Here is a 13,076-nt window from a genome sequence, read left to right as displayed (position 1 = left end):
CAGCTTAAGGAATGCAGACACTGGTACCCAGCATTGTAGCTTCTACATGAGATAAGAGTTTGGCTGATTAAAGGCAGAAGTAAACTTGACTTTTTTGTATGCACCACTGGATGCAAAATTAAATCTTAACACGGTACATGTAATAGGTAAATTAATTGTTAGACATTTCAAAGTGAGAGTTTAAAAGTCTGTGGCCTAGAGAGGGTAGTGGTGGTATTTGGAAAATGTCGTGCCACTTAAACCTCACGCTGGAACTCCATGAATTCTTTTGTAGCACAATAAAGTGTCCAAGACTCTGAAGATATTGCACAAAGTACATATTCTTTACTTTGTTTATGTTATTTTCCTTGGGAACCAAATATTTTTGTGAATTAGTTAAGAAGAAAAGAGACTTCAGTCCCAAACACAGCTTGATGTGCTGCACATACCAAAAAAGTCAGTTTAAAATCACACAAGGGGGCCTGGCTCTCAGTGGCAAGAGGCAGGAAATGTAGTGTTCTGGCTGAAATTCCATCTCCAGTTCATACTTCTGCACCCTGATGTTGTGGCACATGTGGTGTGCTTGACCCTTTCATTCTTTCTCCCTTGAAATTGATGCAGGCCTCCATAGGAGTTTCAGCTAAGTCAGGTTCTGGGGAAATATGTAAAGATCCTTATTGAAGATAGTTGATCTCCTGTTTTCATGCACCTGCTGGCTGCTTTTAATGAATGAAGGCTAATCATCTTGTCTGACTGCAGCGATCAAAGACCTGGTGTTTCCAGAAAAACACCAACCGACAGAGGAATTTTTAGCTCCATTTTTGGGTTGGTTATATACCCTAAAGAATGTCCTGTTGTCTAGTTTCAGTTTGGTTGGAAGTTTGGTGGCGCTATACTTGGTCACAGCATTCCCTCTGAGAACAGAAGGAAGGCTGCTATTGATTTCTGACTGGGGGAAACTTTAGTTAATGAATTCATGCATTTTCCCTTGGCTGCACGCCTGCTGTGGTTCCCCTACAGCTCCCCTGAGATGCATATTTTAGAGAGTCATCACACATCCCGTAGATGAGCAGAATAAGAATAAGTAGCGGAGGTTCAAGTGGGTCCTTGCTGTATCGAAGGGTGGAATTAATGGTCAGAAAGCTGCAGTACAAAGCTCAGCGTGGGAAACAAAAAGCTGACAAAAGCATTGGCTTCTGGAAGATGCAAGCTGGCCTTTGAAACTCTGCTTCTGGAGGGAAGTGCTGCTAGGTTGGTTAAGCAAAAACCTGCTGGAGTTGCTGGTGTCTGGGTAAGCTTAAGTACATTGAAGGCAACTGTATATAGGATGGCTGTCCTTTTACCAGAAGCTGTGGGACCTGTGTAAGCACAGCGTGGTGCTAAAGGCAGAGGAAAGCTGCTAGACTTTTGCTAAGCAAAGACAGAAGGGTGGATTTTCATAGAAGTAAGTTCAGAAGTGCAACTACTATAATCAGACACTAAGAAATCCTCGTGTAAAGACAAAGGCCAAGACTTTGAAAAGATGAGCCTAAATTTAGATGCACAGACTGTATTTATGTGTGCAGGTGGCTAGATGAAAAGTGATGAGCAACCAGTCGTTCCAGTGAGAGCTTCTGGATGTGCAAGCTTTTAAATTCTAGTCATTTTCTTAAATGCTTGTGTGTGAGCATAAAAGCTCAGACATGGTTAAATGTTTTCTTACTTTTGGCAATGCAGGCTCCATAGTGGATTTAATTATCTTTTTCTCCCTTATAGGAGGATGTCTGACTTTTGTTCCTTCTGAGCCAGTGCAGGAGGAACCTTTTTTCTTTATTATTTTGAGACAGATGTTTCTAAATATTTTGTGTTCTGAGGAAGGCTTGCTAAATATCCTGCTGATGGTAATCTCTTCCTCCTTCTTAGGACATCCCAAGGATAGGAGAAAGTTAGATAAAAGGCAAATAAATACTAAACTTGGGAACAGGAGCCAGCAAGCTTTGTCATCTTGTTCCTTTGCTACCATCCCTGAACGTGTACACCCATCGTATGCAGGTGTGTCAGTAGATGTAGAGAGTTGTTTGGTTTTGTTCATTTTAGTATCACTTTTGAAGCTAATTTTAATACTACTGGACCGTTTCAGTACTACGAAACCATTGTACATTGTACAATGGTACTACGAAACCATTGTTTCCAGGGAAAAAAAGATAAGCAAAGGAAAACAATCTTGAACCGTAATCCCTTCAGTTCTCCTTCTTTTGCTTTCTGATATCCTGGAAATAGGTCTAGATCAAAAGGAATGAGTAGATGCAAACTTCTGCTACTGTGGTCTGGGGGAAGGGAAGGGAGGAGAACTGAATGTTGTCTTGAGGACTGGATTTTCCTGTTACATGTGCACATAAAGATGAAGTTCAGTTAAACATCGTGATGCTGGCCCTTTTTCCTTGTAATTTACTGTAAGTATGTAGAGGTTTCTCTTCCTTTTCCTCTTCTCTCACCCTGGACTTCAGGAAGCATACTCATGAATTAACAAATGGTTTGTAGTTTCACTTTCTTCACTTAACTTTGCTTATCAGCCTTTCAAACCACTCAGAAACTGAATTTGAGAAAATTCTGGTAACATTTGCTTTGCGCAGCGATGATTATAGGGGATTTTGGTGCGTTTTATAATTGTAAATGCAGCATTTGAGCACCCTCAAGTGTAAATGGACAGTGTGGAACAGCTGGAATTTTGAGGCTTGGGAAAGCACTCTGAAGCAGCTCAAAAGCAGCATTCCTTGTGCAGAGTGCAAACAATGAATTCACTGTGTGAAGTAGTGTATTGTAACTTTTGGACTCGGTAGGTCCTTATGGCTATATTAATAGTCTTACATAGAGCCGAGAGGTCATTTATCTGGAATCTTGTGTGCATATAATCCATGGGCTGCTGCAGCTTTGTATCTTTGTGGAGTAGGTGAGAAAAAGCTTATTTAAGTAAGAGGCTCCATGTCAGGAGCTGCAGCTTGCTTCTAGGCAGAACTGAGTGGATAGTGTGCTCAGAATGCTGTCAGTATGGAGCGAGCTTTCTGCTCTCTAACAAGTGTTACTGTGCAGATGCTGTTTCTCTTGCCTGTCTCACCAACAAGGTACTTTCTCTTCTGTGCCTCTGTGATGATTTATACTGTTGCTAGCTTGCCATATCACAGATTCTTACTGGCACCGAAACTATACTTCGCTTAGAATCCAATTGGTGTGACTTCAGATTATAAATGTAGTTTTGTGTTAGGCCTTGTTAACTTTCTGTTTTTCCTACTAATAAAATTACAGGAAAAAGTGGTTATCAAGGTCAGTTTGCATAGATATACTGGGAGTGTTTTCCGGTTCCAACAAAATGAACTTCCTGAAATATGTCGAACCTGGCTATGAGCAAGCAACGTCCATAAACCTTATTTCATCTGTACAGGTTGCAGTAGTGCATTGTTGCTGTGTGCCTGCAGTTGAAGTCTCAATTACACTAATCTGCTTCAGGCAGCAGGCAAGCAACTGAGCATTCTGTTTTAATTGAATGGAGTGACAGGAAAGGGATGAATTGTGCTTGCTGACCATGAGAGCTGTTGGGTATAGAGAATTAAAGGAAGGTAAATCTTGCCATGTTCTTTTCCCTGCCAGTGCTTAAATGTTTGGAATGCGACAAATGGCCTTAGTTAAAGCTTTTTTTCAGAGCAGTACATGTTAATTCTTGTTTGCCCTTATGAAATAAGCTGTGCTTGTACATGCCTTCTCAGAAGGAAGAGACAGTGAATTGATTGGTGCAACACCTGACACAGTACAAGAATTGGAGGTAGGTCTGTTGTGCTTCCTGGCAGTTGATCCTGTGTTCCAATGGTAACTGTGCTATGGCAATTGCATTGGAAAGCTTGCCTTCTCTCCTATGAATAACTGACTCTTTTTAAAGCAATGATGATTAATAGATACATATATTTTTAACAAGCGAACATTTTTTTTTTAATTAAACAACAAGATTGTATTGTTTGGAAGGTGGTATCTTCAGCAATCAAAGAGCAGGAAAGAAAAGTGGTCCTTAGAGGAAAGCTTGTGGCTTTTTTCATTCCTTTAATCAGGCTGTTTTGCGCAGCCATTAGGGCCCTTCTGGCCTCATGAAAAAATCAGAGCTTTGTGCTGAAACATGCTCCCTTCACCTGCATGTTCTGATGGTCAGTGCTGTGGTTTTCTCCTTGGCAACATCAGTTCACCTGCTGACCAAGAATGTATTTGTACAGCCCAAATTAAACATCCAGCTTGTTCCGACTTACTGCTTAATTTATTTTGTTTGCTGCCATCGATGTGTTAGATGTTCAGTGTAATTGGAAGGTTACAGTTCAAAGGTACTTGGTTAAGGTGGGGTTTGCAGTCTTTTAAACTGTGCATTTTTCTTAACAAGCAGAGGTCTATAAACAGACTTCAAAAACAATTGCATTTAGTCTGATAGGCAGTCTTGGCATGTCAGCTTGTAGTATCTCATGTAGTCATTCTGAACATACTAATGCTGTATTTCATTTTGGTTCAGTTTGGTTGAAGCTAATGAGAACAGATGGGGGAAACTAGGAAATTTCCAGTCCTCCCACTGCAGCTAATTATGCCAGCTGGGGCAGAAGGGTACATTGGCTTGTTGTCTTACAGCCAGAAACCTTCAAAGTAGTCACTGCTGGGTGTGACAGATGACTGTTCAAACATGAGATCTTAAGTTGTCCTCCCTGAAATATGTGGTTTAAAACTTCTGCATAAAGCTGAGTGACAAGATCTCCACTTTTCTCTATTAGGCATGAGACTTATCTTTTACTTCCAGCACTAGAGGTGATTCAAGTAGGTTGCTGTTTTGTTTGCAAAGTTTGGCTTTTGCTCTGACATCTCTCTGTCTTCCACACTAAAGGTGTTACTTTCTCTGTGTTCCTGCTTCTCTTTTTGCTTTTGTCATTGAGTTTCTCCAAGATGTTCATCCCTTCGTATCTTGGTGTTTTGCAGTGTTCAAGGGTCCCAGAGCTCGTTTTTTACTTACCACATTTGAGCTGTCATTTTAAGTACACTCTCCACACCTACTTTTCTTAACCACCTAATGCATTGCCTTTGGCAACATTTGGGCCACCATACAGAGTTGTCTTGTTATTTGCTTTGTATCACTGTGAAGCACTGACATATGAAGTGGAGTAAATAGTAGAACAACTTTTTACTGGCTTTCCTATGTTGTAGTATCTGGTGACTTATTTCTCTTAGGCCTACATTTAGAAACAATATTGATTTTCGGAATAGTGTTGAAAGCTCTTCTCATTTCCATTCTCTCTTCTCCTTCAGACTTGGTGCTACTTACAGTCTTTGTTTTTGGGCTCTAGCTGCTGGACTTGTGTAAATCCGATGTGCCTTTACTTTGAAAGCTTCTAGTTTTCCTATGAATGTGTTCAGGACTTTTTGGATTTTAAGGTTTAACCCTGAAAGCTGAAGGTTCAGTATTAATTTCTTGAAGTTAATCATGTTGTGCCACATGTAAGTACTATTACATGCTAAATTTCATTCCATTCCTCATTTTACATGTTTGAAGCTGATAATGTGACTGCAAATGCTTGCAAGGAAACAGTTCTGTTATCCTGTGTTCTTAGATTAAAATGATGTTACCTTATGCCCTGATTGTTGTGCGGGAAATAGTTGTATAGCTTAATGCTATAAAAGCAGCAGTCATACCTAAAGCTTCTCCAAAGCTCTCTGATCTAGGGAGTATTTGGCTGAGTTTCTGTGTAGCTTGTCCGTCAAAGAAGCTACTGACCCTCTTTCTTCAGGTTTGGGAGAGATGGAACATTGGGTTTTGCTGACCTTCCATTCTAGCAACAGAAGCTTGAGTTACTCTTATCATGGATAAATTTGTAGTTAAAGAGGTATTTTTTGTGAGCTAAAATGCCAAGGTCTTTTATGCTAAGAAGTCTAGTAAATGCAAAGGTAAGCAACCTTGGATGGTTACTTTTAGATTCTGGCAACCAGATGAATTGCCTATTGGTCTCCTGTTACATGACAAAAAGCTAGCAGTAGGAATAATGGGTAGCTGTGTCACTGCAACTTGATGATACAGAGTTTGAAAAGGTCTGAACACTGCTCCATTTAGCTGTGAGGTCTCTATGAAATGGTGTCCTTTGCTTTCATTCTTGTAGCCTGATCAGATCTCTCCTCCAATTGCTTGTTACGCTTATGCAATGCCTGTTGTTGCTATAGTGAAATAATGCTTTGAGGTGGTGTGTGCTTCTTGCCTTATTGCTTTTTGTTTGAAAATACCAGTTCTGAAATGTTTCAGGGACAAAAAAATAAAATAGATGTGTATCCAATATTCTCTATGGGAGTGGTGAATTTACCATCCTCTAGGATACTGTTACCACACAGAGCTGGTTTGTGCTATTGCAAGATTGAGAACGAGTATTTTTCTTTCAGTTGCATTGGCAAATAGGAAGCAATCTTTGTAATTTTGTGTCTGCACCGAAAAGGCATTGTTGAAGGGCTCTGAATAAATCAGGCCATCAGGCTGACTGCTTGCATTATCAGCCTGAATGATCCGAAGAATTGGATTACTTCTGTGACACTGAGAGAACACTGAACTCTGTGTGATACTTGCCTTGGGGACAAGTAAGGACTCTACACGTAAAGGTTATCTGCTGGCCAGCCAAAATCTGACATGAGCTAGAGTCTTACTGATGGATATAGGAAGATCTTAGTTGAGTTGTTCACTTGATTAGCCTGTTATGCTTCAAAGAAGTACAGTAGAAATTAAATTAAAGCCAAAACAATGTCTAGTAAATGAGATCTGATGTTTGCTCAGGTGACAGTTTCTGACAGGAGGCCCTGTGTTTTTTTTAATGTGCCAGAGTCAGGTTTGATTCTTCTGTAGCTCATGCATGCCGTGTCCTCTGCGTATCTGTTGTTTTGGCTCAGTCTGTGCTAGAATGCCCTGGCAGTAAAATGGGTGAGTGACTTTGCAAGCTAATTTGGCTGGAGAGGTGCTGAGCGAATAGGTACAGTAGGTGTGCTTCACTAGCACGGAAGCAATGAATCATCAAATCAGTAGGCAACAACTTTTCAGGAGAAAGCAGACAGCTATCACTGCCACTTTTCAGTATTTCAATACTCTTACCAATTGCTTGCTTTATTTATTAGCATTTCTGGAGCAATTATCATTGTGGTATGGCACAATTTAGTCCTAAACAGAACAGGAAGCCAGGTCAGCAATTCCCTTCCATTCACTTGCCAATGAAATCAAGTATGGCAGTTCTATATGTAAGATCTGTTATTGTTCAGTTAGAGAGGAGAAATAGTCCAAAGTAGTTGCGAACTGTCAGTCTGTAACTGTGGTTACTGAGCTGAGTTTTTTGGCTTTCTATCCCAGGTCAGTCAGTATTGTTCTGATTTGAACATAACATAGCAGAGCTTGTGCTGGGAATATACATTGAATTAATGGAAAAATATCTAAATTGCTATTCCTTTCCTCAAGCTTGCTATCATCCTGTGTTTTCCAAATAAATTAAAATAAATTTTAAAAAAAGATATTGAACAATGGGATTTTTTTTATTTTTTTTATTTTTTTTTTGAGTGCTCTAATGTTGCTTGTCTGGCTCCCATAGGGGTTCAAGCAAGAGCAGTAAGAAAGATCAAAGTTGCAAAAGCTGAAAGCAGTATTATTTCCAGTGCTAGGTCAGGTTGGCTGAGGCTCTGTCCAGTTGTGTCTTGAAAAAATCCAAGGGAGGTGATTGCACAGCTTCTGAGCAGTCTGTTCCAGAGCTGCTGCCCTCCTGATGCGTGACCTTGCAGCATGAGAGCCAGGTTGTTTCAGATCTCTGGCTTGAACCAGCCTTCAGTTTCTTGTTTTCAGGGTACTCATCCGATCAGTGCCCTTCCCTCCATCTCCCAAGCTGCCGTGCTTGGGCTGTACCTGTGCTAAACTTTTGATTTTCATCATGAGTGTGTTAATACTACAGTAATATATTGTAATATTTTTCTTTGATGTTGCTTCAGTTTAGGGAATTGATAATCTGGGAACTTGATCAGGCTCTGTGACCTACATTTGGTTACTTAGCCCTCTCATTGTTTTATTCTGCCTGAGAGCCAGTTCTTCATTTATTTTCCACACACAGAAATGCAGGGGGAGTGTTATATTGTAGGTGTTTCTTAGGGGTCTATTTAATTACAAATATTCAAATGCCATTGGGTTAATGTTGTGGTGGCTGTTGTGTGCATCTTTAATGTTAGAGCATTGGAAGAGGTGGGGAAGGGAGACGTTTTCTGCCTCTATTGGTTGGCAGACTTCCTGCCTGCTTGGCAATTAAGAAAAAAAGTGTTTTTAATGTGTAGCTGAGCTGAAGGCAGTTGTGTAGTGATGAATTTTACATTTCTGACAATATCTGAAGTTAGTTAATTACAAAAGATGTTTTGTCTTTTCAGTACATCAACTACGGTAACCTGGAACAGCTATTAGACAGTAACCAGCATCTGCCCTGGACAGTGAGGGTGAAACTGGCATATGACATCGCGATGGGAATCAGTTATCTTCACTACAAAGGCATTTTCCATCGAGACCTTACATCCAAGGTATAGTATATTAAATGAGGAGGACTTCAAATGAAAATACTATAACTCATTTTGCTGTTCTTTCTTCTTCCTGAAAAGAAGCACTGTTATATGTAAGTTGTAAACACTGTAAGAAACAAGTTCAAATGAAGTGTATAGGTTTAAAGTCTTCATCAAAAGCATTGTTTGTGCTGGAGCATTGCAGCCTGTGATTGAGGGCTTTGCTGTCCTATTTAAGCTGACTTTAGACGTGCAACATGAAAGTATTCCAGAATTGTTCTTGTAAAAACTTTATAATGCCACTTCAACCAAAAGCATCCTGCAAAATGCTATCTTAGCTAAAGGGGAACATATTTCTAAGATTAGACTCATTTTACAAATAGAAATGAAGTACAGTATGTTTGAAAATTGAAGGGACTGCTAGTCTTTCATCCAGTTTTTTAAATCTATCTCAGTGTATTGTTAAACAGATGAAGGACTTGCATTTAGAAAAGAGTTAAAAAAGAAAAGAAAAAAACTTATTTAATGTACCAGAGTAACTGAAACTGTAGAGTATTTTTTTGGATCGTCTTTCAAATGAAGGGTGCTGACTTCAAGAAAATCAAATTCATGCAAAATGCCCAGACTTGGTGTCATGTCAGTTTGATGTGATAGACTCAGAAAGCTCCATTTAAGTCACCTTGGAGCGTGCAGGTAAGAAATGTGTAAAAATAATTGGAAAGATGAACTGGTGTTCCTGTTTGTTTTGTTCCCAGTTCATGATGAATTGTAGAGCACTTTAGAATGGGGAAGAAGAGTTGCTTGCAAGGAACCAAAGTATCAAGGGGAACTAAGGAGACTGCCTGCAGTATTTACCATAAATGCATACTGATGTGGCTGGTCATATGAAAATCCATTTCCTGAGACCTCAGAGAATGCCTTTGTTCTGGGCTTTGTGTGATTGTATATAGTTCTCTGGAGCTGCACTAACAATTGCTTTAGTGTTATGCGTTGCTGAGTTGCTGTAAGTCATTGTTTGCTGGGCAGAGTGCACGGTCTCAGTGCACCAGCAAACACATCAGTGGCCACAGGAAGTAAGAAATCCTAAGAAATTTTCAGCTTTGACTTTTGGCTGCTGTTGGAGGAAACACATTTTGTGTTTTACCAGGTTTGTGCAGCTGGTGTGGGATAAATTGTCTTCCATTCTTTCTACTAAACCACGTGTGTATGAAGTGGAAGAAGATTTGAGAGGCTTCTTCCTTGGGGGGGGGAGAGCTTGCGAACTGGATTGGCTAAGGGTAGATTGAATAGTGTCCTGTATTGAGCTTCTTTCTTCACTGAGCTTCAGTAATTGGTGTGATGACTTCCTTGTCTTTGCCCTCATGTGATTAATGATTCAGGCATTTAAAGTCAGAACAAACACTGAGTTTGAAGTGAAGAGGAAGGTATTTTTCTGAAAGTGTAAGGACCTTAACTGAACTATGAACTGGATTTACTACATGGGAGTGTCTTTGTGATTTACACGGTAACTTTTTTCCACTAGAAATTCTCTCTCCAATATGAATTTTGCTTAAATAAATATTCTGGATTAGTTGATCTGTACTTCTGCCTTTCTTCCTGTTTCTGGCAACACTTAGATTTCCTGCAGCTCCCTGTAAGAGGTAGTGTGAATGCATGAAGTTTGTTCTGTCGGCAGAGTTGTCTTGCTCTGACTGTAGCATTATATATAACGTACAAGAATTGGATGCACAAAGGCTTGGAAAAGACAGTCCCTGACCGCTGTCAGTCGAGGACTGAAGAAGTAATTGTTTTTGACAATGAGTATATGGCAGGATGATCTCTATTGCTAATTGCTCCACGTGGACAGTAGCAGCGCAGTGTTAATAGTATTGCAGAAAGCCAGAGGGAAAGAATGGTAGCGAGGAGTAGATGTAGGTCAGTGTAGTCAATATGGCAGCCCATGGGGGATGTTAAGCCTGCCATCCTATTCGTGCCCTTCCTGTTGCCCTTTTGTCAGAGTGGGAGTCCTTGTTAGGGGAGGGGGAAATACCAGCTGTCTGAGCAGCGCCATGCTGTGAGCAGCTCTGAGCATGGGTCTAGCTGATCATGTTGATCTGCTCTGATCGACAGCAACAGCCTAGCTTGGATCTGTCAGGAACTGGCCAGTTGGATTGGCTGCTCCCAGCCTGCAGATGGTAGGTGTGTGGGCAGGGTGACTTGTATGTTCTGTAAGCCAATATGGTGTCCTCACTTTTCACTTGTCATAAAAAGATTGATGTGAGATTAAGCATACAGCCATAGATGGGTTATGACAACCAGCCTCTTTGGTTCGTTCCCTGTCCGTATTGTTACAAGCCCTGTGAATCGTTTCCTATTCTGGGATTGCAGAGGATTTGTGTCCTGGAATCATGAGGCTTTTCTTTATCCTTTAGTGATTCTGAAGACTCTGGCAGCCTCAGTCATAGGAGATGCTGTTGTTAAAGCCAAATCATAATGTGAAACACTGGAAATATAGTGGTAAGAGTCAGTGAATTGTGATAAAGCTTTACTTAATCCAACTTAGTTTCACAACTTCCTGTCTACCTACCATTAAAATACCGTGTTTGAGAAAGCATGGGGAAGAATATTCAGTCTGCAAAAGGAATGCAGCAAAATCTTCACTACTTAAAATAAATACTGTATTACTACACAGAGTTCTTTCAGCACCTTGTTTACAGTGTATTTTTTTCATATACAAATCTTGTTCTGCAAGCATTGTTAATTTCTTTGGAAACTTACAGCAATGGTTGCTTGATTGTCAGAGAATTTATACCTGCAGTATCTCTGAGATAGAGGAGATGAATAAACTTGTGTTTCCTAAGATGAAAAGCCAATATGTTGATGAATATCAGTACCTGAGATAGTTTTGCTAAACTAGATTTCATGCCTCAGAATCCTCCAGTGGTGCTAAGGAGGGACAGAATCCAAATCCTGGAGCAGCAGCGTGGTATACTTAACCACGAGACTGAAGAGCTTCACTTCTAACCCAGCCTTTCTTTTTCACCTCTTCCCAACCTTTCTCTCGCTCTTCAGTTGCAAGAGTAGTTGGATTCCTGAAAACAATGGACCCAAGTGTTCTATGTGCAGTCCAAAGTCATCTATTTGAATCTATTATATGCATTAAAAAACAATTATGCCAGGTTGAAAATGGGCTGTATGGTCCTGTAATTAAAGGCTTTTACCTTAATTCATCTACAGAAGGGGAAGGATGAAAGTTCTGATGACCCTGTCTTTCATTTAATGTTATTTTTTTTAAGGTAGTTAATGTACAACTGCCTACAATACAATACACACAAAACATACAACACAAAACCCAAACTGGAAGAAACCAACAGTGACATGATTAAATTCATTTACAGGTTAGAAGTCTGAGATGTATGGCAGAGGTGTCTGCTTCAGTTAAAAATCTTCAAGCATTACTGACTGCTATTACTTACTGTTTTTTTGAAGTATTTAGTGCTATTGTTAATTATCATTAATTATTACTAATACATATACAGCATGGTTTCACTGCAGAGCGGGAGTAGAGAGAGGAGCAAGAAGTCTCCATGGCAGTGAGAAGCTAACTGCCAGCTGTCTGCCCTTTCTAGGACATCATATCTGCTCTGTAATTATCAGTTCTTTTCTGTTAGCACATAGTATCAGCCAATGTTCAGGCTCTTCTTCCAGGTTTTTACTTTTTTCTATCTTTTTTCCCCCCCAGCTTCTACTCCCAGCCTTATGGTTCAGTCTCCTTGTTCAGTTTCCTGCAGTTGCTCTCCTCTTAGTGTTCCTGTTCGAAGCTTGATCTAAGCCACCTCTCTACATTCTGGTTTTCAGTATGCTTAGCTATTTTTAAGTGTCCCACTGTTCTGCTCCAAGTGAGCTCTGTTCCCTCTCCTTACTTGTTTGCCATTTCCACTGTTCTCACATCCTACTAAAAGCCTTTGTTTATTATCTCCTACCCCTAGAACCTTACTTAAGACCCTCAGTTAGTCCCTGCCAGTCCCTAGCTTGAATTTCTAGTTGGTCTTGTCACCTAATTCCCTCTTTCATATTCTCCACACTGAACAGAACCTGTTCCAGTCGACGTTTGGCATACAGAGGTCTCATTGTACTTGAAGTTGAGAATGTGTCAGATCTGGGTATGGTACCATAGGCTAATCTTTTGTCAGGAACTTCCCAAACAAATGTCTTAGTTGAAAACAAGCTCTTATAATCAATAATAGGTTGTGAGCAGTTTGGGTAAGCTCCATTAGTGGTAAAATCTGTGAAGGAATTGTATTCTCTAGACTAGTGTATGTGTGTGGTTATTGCTGCCAAGATAAGCTTTCACTTCCCTGTAAATGTGTAATGGCTTACCCTTCTCTTGCTGAGAGATGAGTGATCTCAGTTCCTATAGGAGAGAAACGTGTGCATGCAGTTGCTGTGGACCATCTGGTGTAAAATAAATTCATTGCCTTTGGCCTTGAAAGTGGCATACCTTGACTTGCTATGTTGTATGCCGTTTTCTTGTTCAAAACAAAATCCAAGCAATGAACAGGACCTTT

General features: G+C 40.2%; 1 protein-coding gene across 1 annotated transcript in view; it reads left to right on the top strand.

Moving 5' to 3' along the window:
- TESK2 (testis associated actin remodelling kinase 2) overlaps positions 1 to 13,076 on the top strand; it is a 63,430-nt gene that overhangs the window by 33,194 nt on the left and 17,160 nt on the right. Inside the window, exon 5 of the mRNA XM_015870127.2 lies at positions 8,404 to 8,550. Within this exon, the coding sequence (XP_015725613.1) occupies positions 8,404 to 8,550 (147 nt within the window). The remainder of the gene's footprint in view (positions 1 to 8,403; positions 8,551 to 13,076) is intronic.

The sequence above is a fragment of the Coturnix japonica genome, chromosome 8 (assembly GCF_001577835.2).
Source record: "Coturnix japonica isolate 7356 chromosome 8, Coturnix japonica 2.1, whole genome shotgun sequence".
Lineage (NCBI taxonomy): Eukaryota > Metazoa > Chordata > Aves > Galliformes > Phasianidae > Coturnix > Coturnix japonica.
This window is presented reverse-complemented; position numbering and strand designations above follow the sequence as displayed.